The sequence below is a fragment of the Anser brachyrhynchus genome, assembly GCF_964034855.1.
Source record: "Anser brachyrhynchus genome assembly, chromosome: 5".
In the NCBI taxonomy this organism is placed as follows: Eukaryota; Metazoa; Chordata; class Aves; order Anseriformes; family Anatidae; genus Anser; species Anser brachyrhynchus.
In genome coordinates, this window is record NC_137699.1 from 29795633 (window position 1) to 29823143 (window position 27511).

Consider the following 27511-nt stretch of genomic DNA (forward strand, 5'->3'; position numbering starts at 1 on the left):
TTTCTGCCTAATTTCAGCCTAATAAATCAGAAGGGAATTTGAAAAAGACAAGAGACTTACACAAACAGTTCTGCTACTTAAATACAATCACACCCTCAGCAAACTTCTGCCAGAGATGTTTGGCATCAATCCTATTTTAGAAAGTTGTGCAGCCACAACTCACATTAGAGTTGGGACTGCACTCAGATTCACAGGGAACAGCAGTTTGTTCCTTCAACTGAAATGAATAATAATATAGCAATAAGTCATTAGAGATCATAAGGGCCGTAGGCCCTTCAAATCAACTGCTGTAGCTGGAAGCCTAACAGCAGAAAACAGCCAGCCCATCTTAATGGCCAGACAGACGCCACTCTCAGGAATCAGCTTTAAATTCCAGTAGCCATGGTGAAGACCTCCCAACTCTGCCCTTCAACGCCTCCTTCCTCCCCCTCAAGATTTCAGGTCGAGGTGTTCCCAAACACACGGAAAGAGCTTGGAGCCAAAACGGGCTTCATTTTACAAATAACTTCTGCCGACAAGCACGGTTCCATCAGCTGAGGCTCAAAACACGGCTGTGCAGGCTTCCTGTGGCCGCGAGGCAGAGAGGTGCCTGCCTGCGATGGTCTGCAGGCTCACCTGGCGTCGGGGCCAGGACTGACCCTGCAAATCACTGCCCAGAGATCAGAAGCAGCAGAGAAACGCAGCATCGCACCTTGCCCAAAGCAGGCAGCCAGACTGCTTGCTGAAGGCCCGCGATGCTAGCCTAGCCACCTGCACATACAAAACCACTGCCTAGGCTGCTCAATCACGCGCTCGTGGAGGCAGAAAAGGAGGATGAGGACGGGGGAACCTGCCAAAACCGTGTCATCTGCACGGCCTCCCCGGGAACAGCCAGGGGACGCGTGCTGCCACGGCTGTCGGCCCAGCAGTGCTCACCGCCACGGAGCTCACAGCAAGGCGCGGGGAGGCAAAGCCAGCCCACGGCCACACGCAGCAGCTGTGCAGAGGGGAGGGCTGGTCTCATTCGCCTCTGTTTTAATTAAAGAAAAGGCCTCACACATCAAAGCGCAGCTCTGGCTTCAAAACTTCCCCTGACCTTGCAGCTCTTCAGATCCAGGATTCTCCTTCAGATCTGTGTGTGTGTTGCTAACTTGCTGCAACTCTGACAGTGTTTTGTAATCACAGCATAAATCCTACAGAAGTACCTCAGCCAACGTGGGTCTGAAGGCCTGGTCGCTGCCATCAGAGTGGACACTGCTGTGATGGAAGAAACAAAAGCCAAAAAAATTGCCCCGCAGACGCCCCTGCTCCCCTTCCCTTCAGTCAGCACCGCTTCCATTTGACACCCAGAAGCCCCCTCTGACGCCTCGCTGAGTATCTAGTGCAAAGCTGGCCGGATGGGTACTGTCACTTCGACTAAAACTTTCAGAAATGCCCCCAGTTTTGGGCGTCCAACAACGCCGGAGCGCCGCACACCTGCCGCTTCACTCCAAAGCGACAGGAGCCAGGCAGGAGACGGCAGCAAGAGCTCCGGGCTTCCCAAAAACCCGCTTTGAGCCGTTTCCCGGGGGGAGACCGCCAGCAGCCGGCACCTCAGAGCGCTGTTATGGCAGAAGACAAAGTCTGGCGGAGTTACCTCTCGCTTACACAGCCCGCAGCCTCTTCCCGGAGCAGAGCACTCGCCACGGCAGCGCCAGCAGCCGGAGCATCGCCCACCCGCCCGCCGGCGGCACTCGGGAGACGGGTCCCGGCTGCGGGGCTGCTCCCTCCGGGCACCCCGGGGCTTCCTCGCCACCTCCCGACGACAAGATCAAAACCCGGGGCCGGGTCCCCACCTCGCCGCTGCCCCCCCCCCCCGCCCGCCCGCTCCCCGCCGGGCAGCGCAGGCCTCGGCGCGGCTGCCCCGGCCCGGGAGGAGCCGGGGCCCGGCGAGGGGCGGCCGCCGCCCCGGCCGTACCCGAGGGTCTCCGGGTGAGCCTGATCACCTCCTCGGTAAGGCCGCCGCCGCCCGCCACGCTGCCGTTCATGCTGCAGCCCCAAGGTGAAGTCGGCTCCCGGGGCGGCCGCTTTCGTTTCCTCGGCCGCCGCGGGGCCGCGCGGCGGAGCGCTGGGAGTTGTAGTTTTTCCGCCGGGGAAAGGCGCTGGAGCGCGCCCTCGGTGCTGTGCTGGAGGGCAGCAGCGGCACGGCGTCGGGCTGCAGCCCCCAGACCTCTGCCACCGATGCTTTCGGGTTCAAAAAGTGAAATTAAGAGAGTCAGCCGGGGCTCCGAGTAGCGCACAGCCAGCCCTCAGCGCTTGCGTTACTTCTCTCACCCGATCCCCAGCCCCTCGTTTGTCACATCCACCTTGCTTCTTGCACCTGAATTGTGCTCGTTAGTTCTCTGGGAAAACAAAACAAAACAATAATAATAATAATAATAATAAAAGAAAGGGGTCTGATTGTAAGGAATAAAACAGTGGGTTAGTCAAAGTGGAGTTATCTCACCTCTTGGCATAAATGCAGGGACTAAGTTTTCTTCATCCACCCCAAACCATCCATGTTGTACCAAGATAAGATGTAGCATGCTGGACCAACAATGCATTACCTCAGGTCACCAGGCAAATATCGATAACAATTTAGGGACCCCTTTGCTTTAGACAAAGAGCCACAACAAGCTCTGAATCACATCTTTGTATTTCACACCTAACCATAATGTAACCAGGTCTTTTTGGATGAGAAGCACAATTGTTTAAAAATGTGTAGGGAAAAGCATATTCGAAAAGCGTGTGTCGCACCTGGGAGCCTGCAAGAGTTCTCCATTGTTATTTGTAGAGTAACCACATCTTTCTTCCCAAACGTTGCGAGTATTGTGTTACTTATCCTGCCTTTACAGAACATTTGCTAACAATATGGGTTTTGCTTTCCAAATACATATAATCATTCTGGTAGCAGACAAGTGCATTATAGCCCTTAATCCAAAAATGCCAGTCCTTTAGAATAAAATTCTCACTGTAAATCTGGACTACAGATTCCTCTTTATGCTGATCTGGTGGAAAAATCTAGACATTGCTATAATATACACAATAATAACAATAATAAAATCATCGATTGGTATTTTCAGATCCTTTTTCCATGCTTTTTCATAAATTTGACAATTTTTATATCTTGTTAAAAAATGGAAAATATGCTTCTGTGTAGCATGCTGTAGAGCTATGACATTCAGTAACTGCTTACAAAGCAATCACATAGTAAAGCAAGAGAAAGCTCCTGAGCTAGTTAGATAAAATACCTATCAAATATTGCGGGAATTCTGGGTGTGGGGGGCTTGCAGAATAGTTTCAAGTATTTTAGAAATTCAGTTAATTTGCACAGTCTCACAGACAGCTTTTTTTTTCTTTTTTTTGCAACTATAAAATACATAGCACTTATTAGAAGAACCTACAGTCAAGGTATTATGAAGTGTCCAGAAAAAACAGACTTGTCCTTGTGAAATGTCAGGTCTGGTGTCACTGTATTTTTGACATATATCTGATGGTTCAGAAGTGTAACATTTACTGGCGTGATCTGGATAATACTTCTCTACCGTCTCACAAAACAAAGAACCCACTCCCTACAGTCTACCTTCCTCCTGAAAGGTTCCTCCCTGGAAACAGCTGGAAGGTTTTATGCCAGGTATATACCTGCATCTCACCAGAATATCCGTTTCTAGCCTGCCTGCGCATTTCAGGTGCATCTTCAATGAAGAAACGGCAAGAGCATTTTTTTTTCGCTTTGGCTATTACTGACTGACAGAAGCAAGGTGTTCACAAACACCTCTCCCTGAATTGAAGAAAGCATTAGATGAAGGAGTAAAGTAGAACAAACCATTTATTTACACCTGTTTTAAAAAGTTTACATTCGTAAACAGCTGATATGGAGCATAATATCTATACCTACTGTTTGCCTAACTACTTTGAGAGCTCAAGGTGCAAATCAAAAAACTAGCACACATTAATGCCAGTATTTATTAACTTAAAATAAACAAAGATAACATTTACTCTGTATTTAATAAAATTATATTAGATTATAACTATTCAGAATGTGTTGAATTACTTTGATGAGTTATCAGCTGGCTCTGCTCAAGGGCAATTGGAGATTTTCCCAGGAGCATCCACAGCTACAGCTTTGGAAGAACTGCTATCTTCTTCCATAGAATCAGACTTTTTCGCTCCTAAGCCATTCCCCTATTTCCTGTTTATAATATATGGTAAGGGCAACTCCAAGGACAAAGAGAAAAAGAAAGCTAAATACTGTTACTCCTATTTTTGCTCTCTGAAAAATCTCCTCGGATGGAGCAGGTCCACTGTCAATGCTGCCTCCAAATCCTTCCCACTCGCAATCTGGAGGAGCCCATCCATACCTGCAGTGACAGTTCTTACGATTGTTACACACTCCTCTGTTATGGCACTTTGTTGTGTTACAGTCATAGTTCAGCACGGACATATTGGTACATGTCCTTTTGATACAAAGCATGTCACTACCACATGGCGTGCCATCTTCCACAGCCCCTAGGTCAGCTGTAGCCATCCCTATGTGGTAGTCAAGACCCCAACACTTTTTACCTTCAGCAGGGGTTTGGACTACTGTTATGTGGTTTTGCAAAAAAGGCAACCTGTGTATGTTTTCACACTGTATCCTACCACATAACATATTCTCAACACTGCATTTTATAAAATGAATATTGTTACGAATACCACAATTTCCAAACCGGTCACCTAGAGTATTCACTTTGAAACAATCTAAAGGAGCAACCCTGGCTTGTTTGCCAAAGAGATGCTTGCATTGTTCACCGTGGGAAGAACATTTTCCTCGATAGCAATAGGAACCATCTTTGCAAGGGGTTCCATCTTGTACGTATAAGTCTGGCTGGCACCACGGGGAAGTCCCGTTGCAGTACTCTGGCAGGTCGCAGACGCCAGTACTTGCTCTGCACAGTGTTCCTGCTGGACGGACCTGACAGCCCTTGCAACATTTTCCAGAAGCACAAACTGAACCTGCAGTAAATGTACAGTTAGGGTGACAGCAAGGATCCTTTCTGCAGTTTGACCGTGAACCACAGTCACACTGCTCTCCGCTTTCTACTATCTTATTCCCACAGTATTCACGCTTCAAGGTGTAGTAGCTGCCAGGTGCCGGTGGTTGACGCAGGCAGCCAGCACCACTCCCAAGAAAGTCAAAGTAGTTTTTGTAACTGCAGTCACTGAACGCATCGGTGTCAACTTCGCTTTCATACATAATGCATTTCTTCCGCCTGCATTTGCAGAACGGTTCGTCATGGCGCATCCCAAGATTATGGCCCAGCTCATGGACAAACGTGATAATAAACGAGGACAACTTCCTGTTGGTGAAGGAATCAACTGCTGCTGACCACTGGCTATCACACATGGACGCCAGAAATGCCAACCCCAGGCTTTTTCCAAAGCTCTGGTATGCAAATAAGTGAGCGGTATCGTGGCGCAACCGTGGATACAGGTCTGATTTTCGCCATTTGTTAAAGTCTCCAAGTGCCTTGTTTACAGAGTTAGTAATGTTTATAAAATTACTTTTGGTCCAGATCTCCAGTCCCACGAGGAACAGTTGAACGGAAAGCTGTTCATACAGGGAGTCCCCGATATTGATGACTTCTATGACTTGCCTCAAGACTTCGGATTCATTCCTGCCCGACCTCACAAACCGCACGTTGTCCACGACCACTACTATCTTCGCATACCTGATGTGCGTCCACCATTCCTTCAGCATGTACTCCTCTTCCACCAAGGGGGCCTGGAGCCATGGCAGCAAAGCCTTTTGGTGCTGCAGTTCCTCTGGGGTCAGCCCACATGTGGGGCCCATGGGGTTGTCAGCTGCCTCCATGCGGTAGAGGACGTGCCGAAAAGACGGATCGTCGGGGATGGGCTCGATCTCGTAGGTGCCACCTTCCACCCACAGCACCCCACGGAGGCCCCTGCCACAGGTGCCGAGGGCCACCAGGGAGCCGGGGCTTCCCTGCACCTCTCCCTGGTAGAAGCAGTCGTCCTGCACGAAGGGGTGCTCCTCCCGGCGTGCCCCATCCTCGCCATAGGTGACCAAGGTGAAGGGCCGGGAGACCAGGCCCCTCCTGGGCCGCAGGCGCAGGATCCGCGGCCGCCCGTCCACCTCCAGCCAGTAGGAGACGGTCAGGGGGTTGGTGTCGGCGCGGGGGCTCAACTGCCGCGGCACCGTCACCCACATGCCGGTGATGTGCAGCGTCCCGGGCTCGCCCCCCTGGGCAGTGGGGCACCCCACCAGGCCCAGCAGCAGCACCAGCACCTGCAGTGTCCCCATGGCCACCGCCTGGCACTGTCCCACGCCCCACTTTGTGAGGGGCCCAAGCCTGGAATGCCACCCCCAAGTCCCCAACTGCCCCTCAGCGCCTGCCCTCCCCCTGTGAAGAACTGAGGCAGAGCAGCAGCATGGCGGCCTCCTTCGCCTCCCACATCGGGAAATGGCGCCCCACCACTCGGGGTACACCTCAGAGGGCTGTGAGTGTGCCTCGAGACAGCCGGCGTGCTACTCTGCCAGCACGTATGGAGGCTTTTGTGGAGGAATAAATAGAATTAGTCCAATGCAGGCACGCTTCCAGCTTTTTATAATCCTCATTTTCAAATGGATGGGTATTTCTCCTGTGCAAGTGTAAGAGCTCTGCATAAGGAGGAGACCCAGCTGAGTTTCACACTCCTAGTCATTTATGTCTGCAGAGAGCAAATAAATCATTTGGTTAGACCATAAGGGGAAAAAATCTGTTGAAATAGCTCAAAGGTTGGCTTTGGCTTTGTTCGCTTTTTTATTAAAAGATCGTTTGTGAGTGAAGATCAGGAACAGTCAATTGCGACTCAACAGAGTGTGAAAAGAGCTTAGGGCCTCAAATGGAAAAATAAAGAAACGCTGGGTAGCAGGACATAACACTCCTTGGTGCCTTTTCATAGCCTGTCTTACTATAGCTAGTGACACACCTACCCACACACACATGAAAAACAGAACAAGGGATGAACCTGATTCCACTAGGTTTGATAGCAGAGAAGCAAACTCACAGCTCCAGGTATAAACCCATAAAGCCTCCCAGTTGCTATGTACATAACAGCAACGTGCCTCAATTACAAATGCCACCAGTGCAACTGTGGTTTTTTTACATCACGACCTTTTCAGGTGTTTTTGCTTGTTGAGCACAGGGAAGAGGCTGCTTGCATGTACGTCTACCACCTGGCTGCCATCTCAGTGTTAGGGAACCGCTCCATCACGATACAGCTCTAAGACAGCGACCTGGACTGTGGTAAGGCAGGTTAAGTACAGCACAGCTATGCACGCTCTTTGGCATGTGGTGCTGGGATTCAACGTACCAACACCTGTTATCTTTTAGGAACTCTTCACAACTTTCTTTTCAGCACCAGACACATTTCCAGGCATTCATTTTGAGTGTGGCCAGCATTGGTAGTGCACACCCAGTAGTAAAACACTGGATTAAAGGAATGAAAACAGGAGGATGTCTGCTTCTATCAGAATCTTTCTAGATACCTATAGATAACCATTATTGTACATTGTTTGAAATTGTTTATTACTGCTTTGCCTAAAAGCAACCAAACTCATGGCCTAAATTAACCTTAGATTAATTTTCTTATTAGAGTTACATCTAAAACTATAGAAATTATTTTCTGTGAAGTCTTTTATGTGCAGTTAGCTGTTGAATAATTGTCCACTACTTTTCACACTGGGTTTGCATTCCAGGGCTGTGAACTATGTCACCTTATGCCTCTTGAAATAAACGTAATTCAGATCACAGCAGCTGTAATGGAAAATCCTATTACATAATCTGTGTGCAGTGCTATTTTTAAATTCATACTTCTGCTTTGTGACCATTCCTTAAATTATAGGACAGCCCCTATTAAATCAGTCTCCCAACTTGCTAGATGTATGTCCTACCCCCAGAAGGTACTTACTACATTTTTTCCTCTTTTAATGTACGCATAACTACACAGTTAGGACTTGAAAGTATCTGGGTTCAACTGTTGAACTCATAAGCAAGTTATTTTGGGGGCAGGAACAAGTCAACAATTTGACACTGTGTTGAGCATCTAAAGCAAACCCTTTGGCATCAAGAGCACATAAAAAGCGATGACATTTGCATTCAGATTAGCAGAACCTTGCACTTCTGTACTCTTATTAAATGAACAGTAAATGGGAGAGAGAGAAAGATTCCCATTATATGATAATGAACAGGTTGGAAGAAAAAAAAAGTGACTGACCTTATAGTAGAGAGAATGGAAGAAAGATTGCATCAGTCCATAGCTTCTTCAAGAGCAAATGTTTTTTGCTGAGAAGGTGTAACTGGCATTCTTAGTATTCTGCAGTTTTCTTTTTTTTTCCATCTTGTAGTCCCCTAAAAGTTTCAGTGAAGGTGCAAGCTACTATGAAACAATCTTAGCAAGAGGTTTACTTTTCTCACTTACCTGCTGTTGGGTCTTTAGGAACAGGGTACAGACACCCAGTAGTCTTGCAGACCACACATTGAAATCCACTGTCCTGGCAGTAAGAAATGAAACCTCCTGATTGTTGAGGTCAATAGTACCACATCAAAACCTGTCCCCACCACTCACCCATTCATGATCCACATTAGGCTGCAGAAGAACACGCATCAAGCAAGCATGAATACAGGACCAAAACAACACTTGATCAAAAATTCACCACTTTCTCCAAGAAAAACTGTCTTGAATGCCTGATTATCAACCATTAAAAATATTGGGGAAAAAAAATAAGAAATGTGTCACATCAGCTTTGTTCAGAAGCCATCTGTCTGCTCAGTGAAGCCACAACCTATTTGCATAACATATCTTCATTTTCTTCACAGGGAATGCCCCATCTCAAAATAAAGCTAATATCTTTATCTACCCTTTGTCTTGTCCTTCCTATTGCCTATCTCCCTCTAACCTTGCTCCAACTACAGTTGTCTTTGGCAAACAACATGTACATACTGTCCAAATGTCATGTAACTTTTTTGACTGTCAAAAGGTTACCAAAATATGAAGTATGGAGGCAGGGTGGCAAAGAGGAATGAATGAGCAAAATGTATCACCTGGTCACACTTTACTTGGTGAAGAGCAGAAAGGACAGTATTTATGTCACATTTCAGATACCATTAGCTTTACTTAATGAACTGAGATAGCAAGACTCCCTCTCTTCCTATAATGTGGCCAGATTTTTGCAAATGTGTATGTATATGTATACACTCATTTGTATGCCTATCTGTTTATATGGATATGTATGCAGACATTTATATGTACCTTCAGGCTCTCAGGAGAACGTTCATATTATACTTTTAGGTCATTTTTAGTTCCTGCAACCACCTGATTGAAACCAAGAAAAGACCCTTTAAAGTTTCAACAGACACTACCTAAAAGATAAAAAAAGATTTTAAAAAAAGATAAAAAAAGATAATTATGCAAAAGAAAGTGACACACAGTACAAATTTTGGAACTGCTTCCTTATTTCCCTTTTATCCATAAGCTTTACAAATACTGAATGTCCTCTGAAGGACTTTGGACTTCAGTGCTCAGGTTCCAACCGAGAGACATTGTAAAAACACCAGAGAGAAGAAGAGACTTAGATTCTCATACACTAAGAAATGTAATTGACTAGATGATAACAGTTTAACAGCTTTTTGGCAGTAAATTACTTGGAGTTTAGCAGTAATAATTGATATGTCACTTGAGCAAGTTAATATCAAAGCTCATATAACTGATAAAATTGAGAATATCTTGTCAGCAAATAACAGGATCAGAAAAGATTTCAACTCCTCACTCCCAAATACAGTAAGCCTCCAGCACTGAAAGACAGCTAAGAAATCGACATATTCATTGATACTACTCCCCATTGCTTTATAATATAATTTGTGTTTTTTACAGCTCTTGAATTTTGTTTGTTTCTCAGGAAGAGATCATTCCCCTCAAAGAGGCTTATCACATTCTAATTCACTTTTTCATGTATGGAAGCCGTTTTCTACCCTCTCGATAGCTTAGATGTTGGCACTAACTCAGACTTGATCGACCAGAAGTCCATCCTTTTTAATGCCTTCTGTCTGACACTGGCCAATACCTGGCCACCTGCAGAAAGCAAAAACACTGTTACAGGAGGCAAACATGAGGACAGACTGCCCCCTCAAGTTTCACCCTCATCTCTAAATAATCATAAACTCTGAGCATGAAGTATAATGATTTATTTCAAATGTAATTCCCTTCAGCTTCATTAGCTTGTCCCTTTATACTTGTAATGCAAGACAGAACAAGGTCTCTCTACTTTCCTACTTGCTTCGCAGCACTCATTTAATTTTACAGACTCATTATTTGTCTTTTCTTTCCTAAGAAACTAAAGTCTTGGTCCTACCAGTGATTTCATAGAAGAATTTTTTCTCCTACTCATATTATTGCCCTTCTTCAAAACCCTGTACTTTGGCAGAATTCCTTTTCTGGAATTTGAGCTGTACAACAATACACTTCATTTCAGGGAAGCCCAGTTACTAATAGAATTCTTTACTTGTACCATGTGTTCCAGCATCTATTTTTGACCATTTTGGCATGCCTTTAGCAATAGGCAAGATATCTTTCCTCTGCTGGTAATTTCAAATCTTTCTTTGATGTGCAAGTAGTTAACTTTTCTCCTTTAAAAAAAAAAAAAAACAAGCTAGATCTTCATTACAGTGCAATCTAGTCATCTTCTCAACTTAAGGTTTTTCCAAATAGCTTACAGGTTCTTACTTACATGAATAACCATGTAGAACTTCAACTGCCTTAACAGCCCTTTCCAAGAATTTTACCTGAATATCAAAAACTCAGTAGGGACTCTTGAATTTCCTCACCACTCATGCCTCACTTCTGGAGATGTCCCCTTTTCCACCATGTGGGTAGACAAGGTATTGGTTTTGGCACTTCTTGAGCTCCTTCCTTTCAGGTAATTAATACAAGAAAGAAGCAACACCCTTTTCTTAGTGTATTCATGCTGTCTGGTAATTATTCAAGCCTAAATAATTAGTTCCATCTTGTTTTGAGCATTCCAGAATAACTGCTCTCTCTGTATCTATATTGATTTAATAGTTCACACTACCTTATTATCTACTTCCATCAATGTTTCGAGAAATAGCTGTTCAAACTTCACCGACGTGATACATAATTAACCTAATACACTCTTAAGTATGCTGATGTATCAATTCTAGGTCTAATATCTGCACCAACAGTGAACACCTATCAGCTTACTTGTAATTGCTGTTACAGCTGTGGATTACAGGACCAAAATTACATGGGTCTTTCCATCATTCAATAGCTATCCAGTCAGAACTCTTCGTTAGTTACTGAAACAGAAATAAAGTCTCTCTCATAACCTCAAAATAAATCTGAGGCAACAATCTAAGCATATCTTAGTCTCCCTTCCTATGTACATTCTATATGCTATGTACAGCCCTTTTTGTCGTTTACTGCAAGAAAGCAGATTTGGGAAAAGAAAACAAGGATTGCTCCACTACTTTGACAAAAAACAAAAACAAACCAACAGTCATTTCTTTGCAATGAATTGCTTTATTTTTTTTTCCTTCTGCAAGCCAAAAAAATGATTTCTGTAAGCAGCATACCTAAGTAGCAAAGTGCGTTACTGTTAGCAATCCTTCTCCTCCACTGCCCTAACTCCTCAGGTCTAAAAGGCAGATGACTAATCAAGGTGGTAAGATGCAGCAAGAAGGTGCTAGAAGCACAGATGAAGAGGTATGTAATTGATATTTGAGTGACAGTGTGGTAAAAAGGAGAAATGTAAACAGCCTCACTCTGAGCTTGCAACTGCAGGACAATTTACCCTGTTTTATGCCGTCATAAGTCTCCCTCAGAAGTCTAGGTTTTATTATAAAACAGTAGCTAAGCCTTCAAGTAAAATAAGCGCCCAAGAATGTATCAGAGGCTTAGAGCAGTTTGGTATCTAATAACATGGACTTGAGTCTCCAGCTATCAAATTTCTAATCTTTATCCCAAGCACACTAAAGGCACAGCAATTTATAGCAGACAGCCTAAATCTTTTAGTTGAACTTGCCTTCCTCAAAATAGAATGATATATTCTGATATCCACGAAAAAAAAAATAATGCCAGCACATATGGCATATTTGCTACTAACAAAGTATTTAAGAAAGGCATTGTAGCAGCCAAGATTTTATTTGCTGAGAATTCAGATTTTTTTAATAAAAGTTTTTCTTTTTACATAGGAAACCAAGACACACGGGATGAAGGGGTTTGTAGCTTTCAGGAGACCGCAAAATACATCCCTGTAAGACCCATTCCCAGGAGTCAACATTCAGAATAAGACAAAAACTGAAAACACCTTCTTTGAGGCAACTCGCATCCTGCCATTAACATTTTTGTGACAGGCTTCTACAGAAAAAGCTGTTACAGGGACTTCAATCCCTGAATTGTCAGTCTTAGTTGAAGAGCTTAAATATGAAGAAAGGGGAGCAGGAATCTGCTGTTTTCCAGCTACTAATCCAGACGTGTAACAACTTCTCCCTTCACTGGAGTCTCATCCGTTTTTCAGGTGGTCCTTTAGCGCTAGCACTCTGCTGAGCATTCTTCACAGTCTCTTTTTCCTCTTGCTTGACAGCTTCAGGGGCTGGTTCTGGTTCCTTCTTGATTTGATCCACTTAAGAAGTAACAGCAAAAGTGTTAAACCTCCAATTTCCATTCCTAAAATATTCTTCAGAGTACTTAGAAAATATTGTTGATTTCAAAGGGACAAAATTAATTACAAAGGCTTAAGAACAACCATGGACTAAACTCATACCTATAAAGATTTTTAAAAGTGGAATGTATTGAAGAGATCTAGCTCATGCTTTTCCTGTTTTGAGGTTGCTTAAGATCACCTAAAAGCCTTCACATGCTTTCCTAAGCTTGTAGCACTTTGCTAAAATCACTAGGATGCCAGACTGACCAAACTATTCCTTCCCTCTTTTACCCTTTCTACCCTTTTTACCCTTACCCTACCTGCTGCTTTCAAAGACCATTTCCTGCGTTTGGACTGGTAGGCAATAGTTTGTACAGATGAAAAGGGCAAGACATTTTCAAGACAGGGAGCAGAATACTCATTTCTTCAATTTCACTCCGGCTGCCGCAGAGAGCTCTGCTCTTACCTAGTACTTTGCACAGCGGGGCAATGCCAGAATCCCTAAGCACCTCAGTAGAAATCGTGAGGAGCTCATTGAGCAACTGAAAAACACTGCTACATATAGCCTTTTTTTTTTTTTTTTTAAATAATCTTGTGGTAATATTAGAAGTTTACCTGGGATAGGTTTTTCTCCAGGCTTTTGCTGTGGAGGAAGAAAAAAACAACAGATCAGTGGAATCAAAGTCATAGTTCTTGACCCTTCCTAGTATTCGCTTAAGAATACACACCAAGCAATGTCCTGTTACACGAGTTGAGGGTAGAAGGGAGGGCTGTTGAACACATCACTAAATACACTTTAAACAAAATTATTTTTAACATCAATATTCATTTTTTTAACATTGTTTTTCCCGACAGCTGAAAAGAACTAAATCAAAATATGCTCAGTTAGCCCGTCCTTCCCGATATCTGAAGAGCAAACAGTTTTCCAAGTTGTTGTAATAATCATTTTCATTGCTCCCAACCAGAAGACTTGATAGAACAAAGGGCTATTAGAGATTACCAGAGGTAATCACAACAGCCTTACAGAATGCTGAGAATTTCCATGCTGATTAATGGGCATCCAGAACAATGGAGTAACTAAAACACAATAGCTGTGGTGGATTGATTCAGCTCACAAAGCAGGAAACTGGAAGCAGCAGCGAAATCTGATAGCTGACAAAAACAGACCTTCTATAAATAGATAAGGAATGTGTACAATAAAATTTGCCCTCGCAGTTTTGCCAAGGTCTTGGTAACTCCTGTAATTACAGAGGGGAATCCCACACACAAATCAAAGGCTTTCTTGTCAAATTTATTACCTAGCTTGCGTTACCGTCACAGAAAGCCAAGAAGATTCCCGCTGTCACTTTCAGCTGTTCAAGTACTTATGACTACATTAAGTTCAGAGTAAGTTACAGTAATACCGCGGCTTTTAAGTGTCATACCTGAACAAATCTGGGTGGAAACTTTTGTCTTAGGTCTACAAGCAAAGCATCTACCCGTTGCCTTTGGAAAATAGAACTTGGTTCTTCTTTCTTCTTGGCTTTTGGTTTAGCTTTCTCTGCAAGTATAAAGATATAAGAGGAAGCTACATTAGAAGTTCTCTTCTCCGAGCAACTCTCTGTTGTACGACAAGTCGGTATGTGTCTCTCCTCTGAACTTCATCTCCATTTTTCTCTTTGACATATGCTGCCTTTTTTTTTTTGTGGAAGACGGGTTAAGAATGATTTTTTACCTCAAAACAAAATGGTTTGGCTTCTGAAAGCATATTACGGCTCCCAGTGGGTTGAAGTCAGGTCCATTTTCTTGACAGATAGCTCACCATTGTCACCTCCCACCCATGCCTCAATGTCTATCCACACCAGCACAGAATAGCAAGATTCCTTCCACCTGGCAGCGAGCACCAACTTACCCTTCATACAGAACACGCACTTAACCTCGTCCCTACGCCACCACCATGCATTGCCTCAAACTCTTCCTTCTCACCTTCCCTGTATTATCCTCCCTCTCTCCCAAGGCACACAGGAGCAACCAGGAATCATACCTCGTTCCTCTTGATCTTTGAAGTGCCACCAATAGCCTTTTGATGGGTGATAGCGACAGTAGGACATTGCTTCTTCAAAAGCAGACTGAATTCCATGCACTGCAGTGAGCTTTCAGAACAAGACAATATAAGGCAGTCTTCAAAATTTAGGAAGAAAATACAGCATGATTTTTTTATGTATAGATTTTAAAATCAGTATTCTATATTCATTTCTGTTCTGAGAAAGAAACTTGGGACAGCTAGTTTCGGACCAAGAATGTAATCCTTGTAACAGGATCTTGTACGACTGAGGTTGGTGTCTTTTTTTCTTAACTTACAGATAAAAACTGGCAAAACCAGCAGTTTACCAGGACAAAAGAAGAACTTAAAACAAACTTGAGTGAAATTTAAAGAGAAATTTCACATTACTTTAACATGAATATCTGAAGTTCAACATGTTTAATTACTGTTTCAAATTTATTTGTCACTTAATTTTTCTTTTGATTGTTTGAACCTCATGTTCTGCCAATTGTCTACCTTCAGTTATTCTAATCCCTTAGTCCTTAAGGGATGTATCCTGCCTTCTGGACCACACTGCACTATTCCAAGATCTTACATTTCCGCGCAGAATACACACTATATTACCCAGTGGCATTTGCTTTAACTTATTGCATACTATTTAGGGGGGAGGAGAGGGGGGAGAGAATACTGTAGTACAGTGAAGGAAGGATTGAAAAAGCCTAAGGAATGATCAAAAATAAAAGCAGATAAAAACTGATATATCAAATGTACAGAACACTTACAACTCTGGAATTAATGACAGACCCTAGATCAGGTGCCTGATAAATCACTCCAGCAATAATGTAGTAGTCAGCCAATGGAATAACTGTGGGGAGAAAAAAAAAAGATACGCAGGATCAGTTTAAAGCTCTGGCTGAAGACCGTGTATTTGTTGGATTTCAGTAGTAACAGTTGAAATTGCAATATCCATTTCACCAACAAGTTTCGTCTTCTAAGTCTTTCCTCAAAGGTGCTTTATTTGAACCCTTCCCAAAGGGGCTAAGGGGAAAAACCCAAAGTCTGCTTTACAGAGAGAAAAGCATCAGATTTAAGTCCTCTCCTATTGCAAGCAAATAATTAATCTTGCAAGAATTGGGATTTTCAGAGCTAATGCACTGGAATTGCACTGGAAGTAGTTCCATCAGTCTCTGCTACTGGCAGAAACCCACAACAACGAAAAATCTCATTCTTCTGGGGTCAGCTTTCTACAACCTATGCAATCTTGTTAGCTAAATTTCCCAAGCCCAGTGGCAGCTAAGCATGTACACAGTACGCCTTTCTAAGTTAGTAGCATTCTGCCAAAAAAAAAAAAAAAAAAAGAAACCCACAACCTTCCAAAGCAGACATTTGCTAAATCAGGCTTGGGACAACCTCTATTAACGGACCAAAAACTCTTGTTCATTACAGCTGCAGTGCAGAGAAACATCTCAATTGTCTCCATAACGTTCTGCCAAGCATTCTTTAGTTGAGAAGCTATCATGATGCTGCCCGCTTCCCATTCCCAAGACTCTTGCCTGTGCACATGTCTGTTCTGGTCCCTCCATCTGCTTTCACTCATTCTGTTGCAACCTTTTTACTGACAGGACCCAATTCCTCCAGTACTTGCATTTTACGAAACTTGGACACCTGCCCTAATTAACAGACCGAGACAACTGGGTGCATATTTCAGCCAGTACCCACTTCTAAAAAGAAAGAGGAGTTCCTTCTCAGCGTTTCCTTAGAAGTGGTGAAAGACACACAACAGCAGCTTTTCCATCTCACAGCTCTGTACCCAAACAGCCTACTTTCCTGGACAGACAACTCTCCCTAATCACTGGGTCTAAAATTTTTTTTCCAAAAAACTTTAACCACTTCAAATGGGCAAAGTCTTGGCTCAAAGAATTTGAAAAAAGTATTTTATTTAAACACGGAGAAATCCTAAGACAGACCTGCACTAGTCCTCCCTGATTACTCAACACTAGCTGTGAACTCATTACAATTTAGTTTCCCATGTCTCAAATCCACTACTATTTCTACCACGATAAAACATATGGGTAACATTTGAGCCAGGGAACTATGCGATTCAAACAAGGTGTCTAGCACAAACTGTACAATCACAATGGGAAAAACATTACTGAAGTCCCAGTTAAGTTCCACCATATGCACATTAGTACTACAGCAGAAGTCTGAACACCCCTGTTGTGGAAGCCACAAATCTACTCTCGATTTAAGAAGTGTCTAAACAGGAAATTAAGCGGTGCGTGACATTTCCATATGCACCTTTTGAAAGCTAGATTCAAAACCTTTATTAAAGAAACAACGGGAAAATCCACTGCAGGAGGACACGTATGTTCTTTTTCAGTACAGAATTACAATGTTAAGAAGTCGTTATCTGATACACGCAAATAAGAAGCATTGCTAGATAACTCAAAGTCCTATACAAGAACAAAATGCAAGTTTAGTCACTAAAAAGAAAGTTAGAAAATAACTAGCATTAACCCTGCTCTTCTTTTCTGTAAGGTTTACTCTGAAATAACCTGAAGTATTTCACATGTATATGGAGTAAACAGAGAAGACATTTCAAAAACCATTGAAATGTGTTTGCTTCTTTAATTAATTGCACATGCACAACTAACAAATTTAAGGTTAAAAAGAAATACTGAATCCAGCTGCCTGCAAAGGGGAGAAAAACCAAAGGTATTTCATTCAGAACTTGGGAAGGTCTAATGATTTCAAAAATACTCAGGCCTCAGAAGCACAATCACAACAACAAGTATCTGGAGCATCTCATGGTCATTTTTCAGAAAGGTCATCTTCCACTGACAAGATCCTACTCGGCAGCCTGCCCAAACTACAGCTGAAGGCGGAAATAGTGCAGAATGAAAAAATGACACAAACAGAAGCATTAATGATCCCTCTTCCTAACCAATGGAAATCACAGCTCTTCCCCCGCAAAAATAAAAAATAAATTAAAAAACCACATACTAGCCACTTCAGATGATTAGCTCTAATTAAACTAATAATATAATTAGCCTTATATTTAAATAAAACAAAAAAATCCTGGCTAGCCAAATATGTAAATAAGACATGGTATGAACACATACACCGCAGGGCAGCCCTTCTCAGTGCACTCTTCAGATTTCACCACAAGATGGCAATCCCTGCTCTGAACACACCAGAGGTCACCCTGCCAGACACAATACCTCTACCCCACCTCCGATACAAAGCTTCCTAACCTTCTACTTAGATTTAAGATAACGACAGAAAAGAGGAGCCAGAAGTGCTCAAACAAATTAGAAACAGATAAAAGGGATTAACTGACTGGCCTTCTCAAGGGTGGCAAGAAGCGAGTGACCTTACCTTGCGTTGGAGATTGCCTTTGCTGCTTTCGGATAATGAAGAGAATAGGCTCTTGAGCATGAAGAAGAATGTACTCCACTCCAACCATCTGGCTGAAATAGAAACAACCAGAATAAAAATCTTTCTCAAAGCAAAATCTGTGGGATGTGAAGAGCTATCAAGGGCCTGGCAGTACAGGGATAAAGCTGTCATGCTTTGGAAGCTTATTGATAATGCTCGGTAAATAAAGGCACAGGATTTCCTGAGCTAGCTATTAAAACCTACCTGCATATAAAAAGGGAATTGCAACACCTGACACATCCGAGCTGAACACATTAGCAGACAAATAACGAGCAAGAAAGATGACACAATCTATTAACACAAAGATGTCATTTAAAACACAGAAACGAAGGACCAGTGTTTGATGTGACCATCTGTGTCTCTCACTTGAAAGCCTCTCTGCAAGCACATCCAAACACAAGTAGCTTTACCAATGAACTTTTAGCTCAGCTTGCACACTCCTTATCACATTGTAGTCTTTAAATAGTTCGCAAATATCTCACTTGTGCTCAGCGTAGCAGATGGGAAACTGCAAAGAAAGTTAACTTGCACATGCTGCAATCCCATTACACAACCATCTGTGATCAGTTTATTTACAACGCTCAATACTTTTATTATCCGTACTAAAAAGCCAGCTCCTTGGAGGAATTCTGTACTAAGTATGGCACGGAGCCAGTGGGACATGGAATCACAAACTACTTATGAATGCAAAGTATCCCCTAACATAAACCCTATTGACCGTAGAAAAAACGCTTAAAGACATTACCATTGCCCAGTTTCTGTTGAGCTGGGACAATGAAAGAAGACAGCTTTCCTAATTAGAAATTTCTAAAAGGTGATTTACTAGAATCTCAGGATATAGCTAGAATCCTTCACACCCAATACTCCTTGAAATGGCATGATGGCATGAGAGGAAGTAGAAGGCATCTAAGTACTCTAATTAAAAAAGAAGCTGGGCTCCCTGGCAAGCAGTGGGACTACAAAGCACAGAACAGGAGGTTTCCAGCATGCTTCCATTCAACTATCAAAGCCTCTGGATGGAGGGACAAAGGACACTAGTGGGAAGCAGTTCCAAACTGCAACTTACTTCAGATGGTCCAAGGTCATTCGCTGCATTTTGACAACTTCATTATTACACGTTCGGTCGTAGAATGGGTTACTTCGCTCCGAGAAGTAGTCCAACACGCTCCCATTGTTTAGGATTGGAATCCAGGAACTGTCCACCCAGGAAATTCCCAAGAGGTTATCTGGAAAGAGAAACCTACAATGAGTACCAAAGCAGCCAGGAACACAGCAAACATCTCCAAGAGTAAATTGCCACCAGCTGATGATTACAGCAGGTGGAACACAGCCCCACACAAGCCACTTCTAATTAAAAATACATTTCAGAGTTCAAATCACAACTGGTATCCTTTATGCCTTCTGCAGTTCTGCTCTACGTATACAACAGAAATATAGTCGTTTAATTATTGCATTTTGCTTTCCTTCACTACTAGCTGCTGGTATGCCTTTGATGTCTCAAAAATGGGAGCAAGGTGTGTGCACACATCCATGTGAACACGTGCATGCATATGTTGGTAGGAGTTGGTTAACATATATTGCATATAATATCACACTAAACCTACTTAGTAGTGTCACATAAGTTTATTTTAGGAACCACAGCATTTGCTGAGTAAAGAGAATAATAAAGGCAGTGATGAAACCTAAATCTTTGGTAAGCTGAATTTACTGAACTCAGCTAGAATCTGTTACTGTGGGAAAAAAGTGAGAAACATTACACTAAATCTGAGCCTGGTAACATTTAAAACAGTTTATTTCTGAGAAAAAATAGTTTCCAAGCCCTAAACCATGGTACCGAAAAGTAAAACATTACAGAGATCTATATAATGAAACAAAATAGTGGTGTTGTTAACATTTCTACAATGTTATGCTATTAAAATAAATCTCTGCGATATCACAGCATCTGATACCATTATGTTTCAAGAATGATTATATTTGATGCTGGTGGAATCTATAATAAACCAAAGAAACAACGCAACAGAAAAAAAGATGCTAACTTTGGTCCCATGTTTCCCAGCATTCACAAACAACAGATTCTACAGTAATTTGCCAAATACGCCGTGTCAAATTACTTACTCCATATCTCAGTGGGGTTTACAGAAATCTAACTATGCAGGTATTCACAATCATTTAGAAAAAGCAAGCTTTATAAATGAAATATACTCTGTAACATGGAAATCGTTACATGCCAGGTAAGTTTCTACACATGCGGGGACATCTGAATTTAAGTCCTTGAATTTTACGATCACACTGCAGCAGAGTTATGTTCCTCAGCACTTGAATTGGCAAAGTTAAAGACAGACCAAAGAAACCAGAGTCAACAACTGGTTCTATAGTCAACAAATTTGCTAACACTGAAGATCCACGAGGCACCCTGAAAGGCACCCTGAGAGACACCCTGAAATTCAGCTATTTAAATTCTGGTAACAGCAAGCAATTCACAAGACATGAGAAAGCAGGCAACAATGGCATGCATTGCTTAGAATTAAAAAACAACAAAACAAGTGATGAGAGGCGATGAGAGGCCACCACAGACTGAATAACGAATGGAAACCCCCTTCTCACAGGAACCACTCCTTCACTTTCATGCATTATCTGCCAATCCTAACACCCTACTCAACCCTCCACTGTGAATATTTTACTTCTGCAAGAGCTCTGCACATTCAAGGACGGCCAGATCAGTTCCAAAATGTCAGCTCATATACTACTGGCAGCTCCTCTGAGGAGCAGCTATTAAAGTAACATTACCTGCCCCGCGAACCAGGAAAAAACGCAATATAAATAATCACTAATACATCATTTTGCCTTGCCAATCTCTGAACTGCCAGTCTAACTACTTCATTGAACAGGGGGCATTTATGTTTTTTTTTTCACGTACACCATTACCTCTCCTCACTATTTAAAAAAAAAAAAAAAAGGAATCTCAGTACATAGCATTAAGGCCCTTTATTAAGCACTTAAGTCACAGTAGTGCTGATTATCCTAAATACAATTTAAAACGAGACGGCAAACTCTCCTTCCGAACAAAATCAAAACCTTAAGCACTTACATTCCTGCCATGATAAATTCTCATACTACATTTCAAATACTTTTCTTGCTTGTGTGGATTGCTCTCAAAGGGGATCTCAGTTGAGCTCACAATGACAGATACAGACCAATCAACGTGTTGTAAAACTGAACATACAGGTGGGCTCTAAGGCTCCGACACCACACCTGCTCGATGCCAAAACTCATACCTGCTCTCAGACCCAGCAAGACCAGTCTTGGTTGGGCTGCCCACCAATTGGCTTTGACAAATTGACAGGAACGGTAAAATAGCTTGCTAGTTTGAAAAAGTATGCTGCAGGCTCTATTAAATGTACTGACTTATATAAAATAAACGACTTTGGGGGACCTTAAAACACAGGAACTGTGAGAGCAGGTCCTCAAACCAGCCAGGGGCTCACTGCAGAGCTCCAGCCGCTGACTGCCTACACGGCTGCCAGCAGCTCTCACACGCGGCAGTCAGAGCAGCAAACAGGTCCGCACAAGTTATTAAGTAGGAATTTGAAGGAAAAAAAAAAAAAAAGCAGGAAACCTCCGCAGCATTATCAAATTTAACCTCTCACAAGCTTTCCCTAGATGTCTGCTCCTGGTCCTTCTCCAAACTTCACCACGCGCAGGCTTTTGGAGTGACTCCAAAATGGTCTCACGGAGATGGTGGCGGTGAACGTGACGGTCTTACGGAGAAGCCCGTTTCACCTTTCCGATGCCCTCGCACCCCTTTTCCCCCCCCAAATTCCCAACTCCTCAGCAATTTACCCGCGCTTTGCCTAGGACGAAACCCTTCTTTTACATTTCAACCTCCCCTTCTCCAGAGCGCTCTCTTTGTGTCCCCATGCCGGAACCCCCACCCACACCCTTCCCGTTCCGCAAGGGTTCCGCGGCTTTCCCCCCCGATCCCCCCGGCCTCCCCCCGATCCCCCCGTCCCCTCCGCACCTCGCACATCCACGGCCGCCATGGCGCCGCCCCCCAGCGAGGCCCGGAAGCGGCGCAGAGCGGCGCCGGGCAGCGGCCGCGGGACGAGCGCCCCGCCAGGCCGGGCGGTGATGGCGGTGGTGGCGGCGGGCGGCCCGGCCGTGGCCCCGGGTGGGGCTGGAGGCCGCCACGGGGAGGGGACGCGGCCCGCGGCTGCCCAAGGGGTGTCGCGGCACTGCCGGCGGGGTTCGCTGCTGAGGGTGTCAGGGTGATGTTGTCTGGAGGTGACCGCACTGGAATAGCTCCTGCCTTGCGTTCTGGTGCCTGGCATTTCCACCCTAAGGGCTGTTACTGAGGGGTTACAGGGCGAAGAGCGAAATTCAGCGGGTGGAAGAATATCATAGAATCATAGAAAAGGTTGGAAAAGACCTTCAAGATCCTCTGGTCATCAACCATCCCCTACTCCCAATGTCACCCACTAAACCATGTTCCTAAGCACCACGTCCAACCTTTCCTTGAACACCCCCAGGGACGGTGACTCTACCGCCTCCCTGGGCAACCCATCCCAATGCCTGACTGCTCCTTCTGAGAAGAAATGTCTCCTCATTTCCAACCTGAACCTCCCCTGGCACAGCTTGAGGCCATTCCCTCTAGTCCTATCAGTAGTTATCTGCGAGAAGAGGCCGACCCCCAGCTCCCCACAGCTTCCTTTCTGGTAGCTGTAGAGAGCAATGAGGTCTCCCCTGAGCCTCCTCTTCTCCAGACTAAACACCGCCAGTTCCCTCAGCCATTCCTCACAGGACTTGTGTTTCAGGCCCTTCACCAGCTTTGTAGCCCTTCGTAGCCCACGCTCCAGGGCCTCGATGTCCTTTTTGTACTGAGGGGCCCAAAACTGAACACAGTTAGGACAAACCAGAACTGAGGCTGCCTATTTGCTCTTTATCTGATCCTCTTGTACAGATGCATTATGAGATGGACTGAATCACACAAACATTCCTCCCCCCCTCAAGATTTCTGTCTTGTTCAATATGTTGGAGTTGATGTATGACTTGCAAATATACTGAAATTCTTTTCTGTGAAGGAGAGCTGCCTGCAGATCATTTGTTTTACCAATTTCCAAAGTTGCAAGATGTCAAAGTACTAAGTGAACATTACAGAAAGTGACAAGATAAATAGGTAAGGCAAAATAATGCTGCCTTAGAGAGCTAGACTCTATTCTTACCAGTGATATAGTCTTACCTTCTATTAACAAAGCTCTAACTTTTACAGTTGTCCAGTAATCGCATTCATCATCTGTTGGAGACACACACCAGGGAACTGACTTATAGACGTGCTGAGCACCCACTGCAAATAAAGTTATAGTTGTCATACTTTGCATGTTTTATAATTCTCTGTACTCTGAGAAGTTGAGTTCTCTGAAATCCATCTCATTTTAAATCCCCAAATGAGATATTTGTAATCTCTGTGCCTCGAGGCTGCATGTCTGAAATGGGGGGGTGATATCAGGTCCCTTAACTCGGAGTGGTTTGTGAAAATAAATGTATTAACGTCTCAAAAAAACATAATGATGCTGGGGTGGCGAGCGTCACGAGGAAATTAATAATTCCCTCTTCAAAGCAGGATTTGCTTAATGTGCAAAAAATAATGTGCATAAATAAACATGATTAAACAGTGGCAGAAAACAAAGTATTGAACAGAAAAGCACCATCTATCCTGAACTCTGAATGCAGAAGGAAACCATGAAAACCTGGCACATGATACAGTCTTTAATGGCACATGATAGTCTTTAATTGCATTAAAAATCAAAGCTAATCTTTTCAGCTTTGTCATTTCTGAGTCCTTGTTACTGAGATAATATTTTGTAGACATATTTTCCCACCATGTAATTCACATGTGCACATGCACTGCAGACCCCCATTCCTCAGTCAACTGCTAATTGTTAGCAGTTTCTTGTCTTGGTCAAACACTTCCCTCCAAAGTTATCCACAGCAGAGTGTTTCCAAACAATATTATGATAGGTTGCCATTCTAAACCGCATACTTAAATATCCCTGTTGTGACCAATCCTCCTTGAGAGTATAAATGCCAAATAATAGCCAACTTTCTGGAGTGTGTGTGGCGCCCTGACTCGTTACATTTTTGTGCAAACCATTTCTCTGAAGTAGAAAATGGGAACTTGACTTCCACTTAAATTATTCACGTTGTCCATCTTTCCTGCTGACTCTGCACCTCTCCTGAGCAAGTATGTCTTCGGATGCATGAGGGGCTGAAAAGCAAAGACTCCTGTATTGGAAATAATGGTGTTTGATGGCTTACAATAAATCTTCCATTACATGGTGAGACTAGCTGAAGCACTGCTGGAAAGAATTGTTCATCTGGTAACATTTTCACCTTCTACCGCAGGATAAAAGTCTAGGATTTTTTTTTCTCTCAGCTTTCTTTGAAGCGGGACTCCTAATGAGTATTTCTGTTCTGTCTTTGTTAGCAGGAGGTGTGGATTACGGATGGAGATCTGATGAATGCTGTGGGTAAAATGAGGAATTTATGCACGCTGCTTTTAATGTCAAAGAAAGGCACCTTAAGGAATGGATATCTAGACGTAATCACAAGGGATTTATCTGTGTGTTTTAAAAATGCATAAAATACTTGGATAAAAATTGGCATCCTTTCATGCCCCACTGTTTGGATGTCATTTAATATCATCCTCCCCCCAGCAGAATTATTTCTATGTACTTCTCCCATCAGAGCTAATGAGGAATCATGTCCTAATGTGACCCTCTCTGCTAGGCATATCTATACATAGAATACATACAACAAAAGAGACTGCTCCTAATTTACAATTTGCTGTATCTCCAGTGGATGCAGGATTGGTAGTGCTGAACGCTCCGATCACATTATGGGTACAGCAGGGACACTAGCAAGGACTCCCTTTATTGTCACAAATAAACGCAGCTAAATTGAGAGAACTGCATCTACAAATGGAAGGAAAGCTGTCTCTCTGCACATCTCTAGCAGACCGCAGTGGCAGAAAAAACAAACTAGCTATATGCCATCAGGTAAAAAGCACTGTCTCTGTATCCTTGTCATTATACTCTGGGTAGTTTCCAAAACATATTAGAGGCTGCTGAACAGCGAGATCATCACAGCATTTTGGATTCTGCCAGCCTATGTTTGAATTCACAGTTTGATAGTAACAAGCTCCAAGTCCCATTAACTGTTCTGTGCAAACCTAGCTCTCATGTGAATTGCAAGGGAAATTTAAATTCCTATGCTAATGCAAAATTGCAGGGCTTGAATTACATATGAAATGAGTGAGTTGCTACCGATTTTACAGTAAATAGGAATAGGAAAACATTATTTTAAATGCTTTTATCTTTGTTTTGGGAAAAAAAAAAAACTGTACTAGAAAATTATGGGTAATGCAAAGAAAATGCTGAAAACACAAAATTTTAAAGGGAGAAGGGGAAGGTTTAAGTGACTGAATTTGTTCCCCTTATTTTGCTTTAACGTTTTTGCTGGTGAGACTTCCTTGCTTCCGCCCTGAAAACAGTGACAATGTCCACAGTATCTTTAGATGGTACTACTCGTGTAGTCCTTTATGGCATAGCTTTCCACAGGCCTCAAAATGCATTGTGGAATGATGCTTTAGAAACACATAACATGGGCAAACTGCAAAATCTGTTCTTTACATCCTTAATCAGGCACTTCTGCTGACTTCAAAGTCTGTTAATTTCTCCTTTTGTTCAGCACATCTGCCTGTACTTTTCCTTTTCCTGAGCTACTGTTTTATGAACAGTTTTTATAAATACTGCTAATCACATGCATTGACTGTAGAAAAAAATAGCCAGGCTTGTGTGCTCTTTTTTTTTTTTTCTACTGGAAAAATGCCACAGGGAAGATCTAATTGAAGTGTCTGCAATGATGGGTGCAGCTGGTGCCCTCTTCAAAACTGGGTCCCCCTCATCGCTATCAGCTCTTTGCTGCAAACAGCATGGAAGTGGAGGGATGGTACGAGTACTACTGCTGGCATCCTCAGAGCATTTTAACACATCTCATAGTGCTTTATAGAGTCACGTGTTCAAAGGCACAGGAAAAAAAAATAAAGATAAAACCTTGCTAACATCCTGAAGGCTTCTTGAAAACAATTAGTCTCATAATAAACCCCAGAAGGCTATCTGTCAAGAAGTTAATAAAGAAGAAATGTCAGGATGTCACATGGCTGCCGACAACTGCAGGCAGGAGAGGAAATGAGATCCTAAGCAAAGAAGCACCAGCAATGTCCTCTAGCTCATGATCTCCTATTAAAGCATCACTGAATCTCAGGATGCTGGCCCTCTTGTTTCTGCAGACATCTAGAATGTCAGTATGTCTCTGCTGCTGCACTGAGATTGTCTGCACGGGAGCCTATGACAGAAGAAAGCAACAGACACGATCTGCAGGTGTGGGGTCACCTCGCGGGGCAGACGGGACAGGTGTACAAAACAGAAGTTGCCCCACGTCCTGAGAAACGCACGGGTTTGGAGACAGACACAGACACAGAATATCATTCAGGAGGCTTGAATAGCAATGTTTTGCAGTGGTTTATAAACATAATATGGCCAAATTGTGAAGTCCTCGATTTTTATGCCCTTAGGCATTTGGCTGATCTGAAAGAAGGTTTTTAGAAAAATAGAGTCTCTCTCGTCTGATGAACAAAATCAGGATTTGCTTTCCTGGTTAACTGTATTTTCTGCTAAAAACAGGGCTCTGGTTTGGCAGTGAGCCCTGGGTTGCACAGTGGCAACGCTTATTGCAGCCCGGTGGGAGGAAGCAAAACACGGAGGGGCTGACCAGATCAGGAAGCGAAAAAGAAAAGCTTAATTTCATTGTTCCAAAAGAGCTGCAAAAGCAAACAAGCAACATCGGGGGCAGAATATAAATGAAACCGCTAATAATCTATCTGCTTGAACAACTCCAGGTTTTATAATAATTAAAATAAAGGATTTTATTCCAGCGATATGGTTTTCATCTCCGCTGTGTCTGTTTAGTCACATACAATTTTTTCTGCACCTTCTGTCCACCTAGAGCAGATTTCTTCACCTGCTATGAAATCTTAATGTGCTCACTTCATCACTGTCTCGGGCAGCTAATTGGCCGGGCAGGTCTTTGATTGGATCGCTTCTTCCCCGCTCTCCTTTCACGTTATTTTTTACTGGTGTTGGTTGCCTGGAAACCCTAACACCTGTGCTTCCTTCCCAGTATTTTTACACATTTCCCCCTGCAGGTAGCGATAAAAAACATTATTTCTGTCCTGACCGGTATGTTGCTCCTTCATCGGTGCTTTCACACCACACAATACCGAAGACGGACAAGTCGCC

General features: G+C 43.2%; 3 protein-coding genes across 5 annotated transcripts in view; all 3 read right to left on the reverse strand.

The window, feature by feature from the left end:
• Positions 1-2070, reverse strand: part of SYNJ2BP (synaptojanin 2 binding protein) — an 8526-nt gene extending 6456 nt beyond the window's left edge. Inside the window, exon 1 of the mRNA XM_080595465.1 lies at positions 1937-2070. Coding sequence (XP_080451591.1) covers positions 1937-2006 — 70 coding nt within the window. The 5' untranslated portion in view covers positions 2007-2070. The remainder of the gene's footprint in view (positions 1-1936) is intronic.
• Positions 2071-2266: 196 nt separating this feature from the next.
• On the reverse strand, positions 2267-11406 carry ADAM20 (ADAM metallopeptidase domain 20). 3 transcript variants are annotated; one of them, XM_080595425.1, is made up of 3 exons: positions 8608-11406; positions 8461-8533; positions 2282-6708 (listed from the first exon to the last, which is right to left on the reverse strand). In XM_080595425.1, exon 3 carries the CDS (start codon positions 6299-6301, stop codon positions 4154-4156), a length of 2148 nt encoding a protein of 715 aa, XP_080451551.1. In that variant the 5' UTR covers positions 6302-6708; positions 8461-8533; positions 8608-11406; the 3' UTR covers positions 2282-4153. The 3 variants fall into 3 exon arrangements, 2 of the variants coding, with proteins under 2 accessions (XP_080451551.1, XP_080451550.1); XR_013952222.1 differs by having other exon boundaries at positions 2267-2360; positions 2465-11406; XM_080595424.1 differs by lacking the exon at positions 8461-8533 and having other exon boundaries at positions 2282-8390.
• A 148-nt stretch (positions 11407-11554) lies between these two features.
• Positions 11555-22316, reverse strand: MED6 (mediator complex subunit 6). Its single transcript, XM_080595440.1, has 8 exons — positions 22177-22316; positions 19225-19384; positions 18099-18190; positions 15503-15585; positions 14721-14829; positions 14122-14237; positions 13313-13340; positions 11555-12676 (listed from the first exon to the last, which is right to left on the reverse strand). Exons 1-8 carry the CDS (start codon positions 22196-22198, stop codon positions 12546-12548), a joined length of 741 nt encoding a protein of 246 aa, XP_080451566.1. The 5' UTR covers positions 22199-22316; the 3' UTR covers positions 11555-12545.
• Positions 22317-27511: the final 5195 nt, after the last annotated feature.

Excerpts from the sequence above, each read along its gene's own strand:
- ADAM20 (XM_080595424.1), bottom strand. The coding sequence starts at position 6,301 with ATGGGGACACTGCAGGTGCTGGTGCTGCTGCTGGGCCTGGTGGGGTGC.
- MED6 (XM_080595440.1), bottom strand. The coding sequence starts at position 22,198 with ATGGCGGCCGTGGATGTGCGAG. Across the intron at positions 14,830-15,502 it reads CTGTCATTAATTCCAGAGTT|CTCACTGCAGTGCATGGAAT; the intron begins GTAAGTGTTCTG and ends TTGTTCTGAAAG. Across the intron at positions 14,238-14,720 it reads CAAAGATCAAGAGGAACGAG|AGAAAGCTAAACCAAAAGCC; the intron begins GTATGATTCCTG and ends TTATACTTGCAG.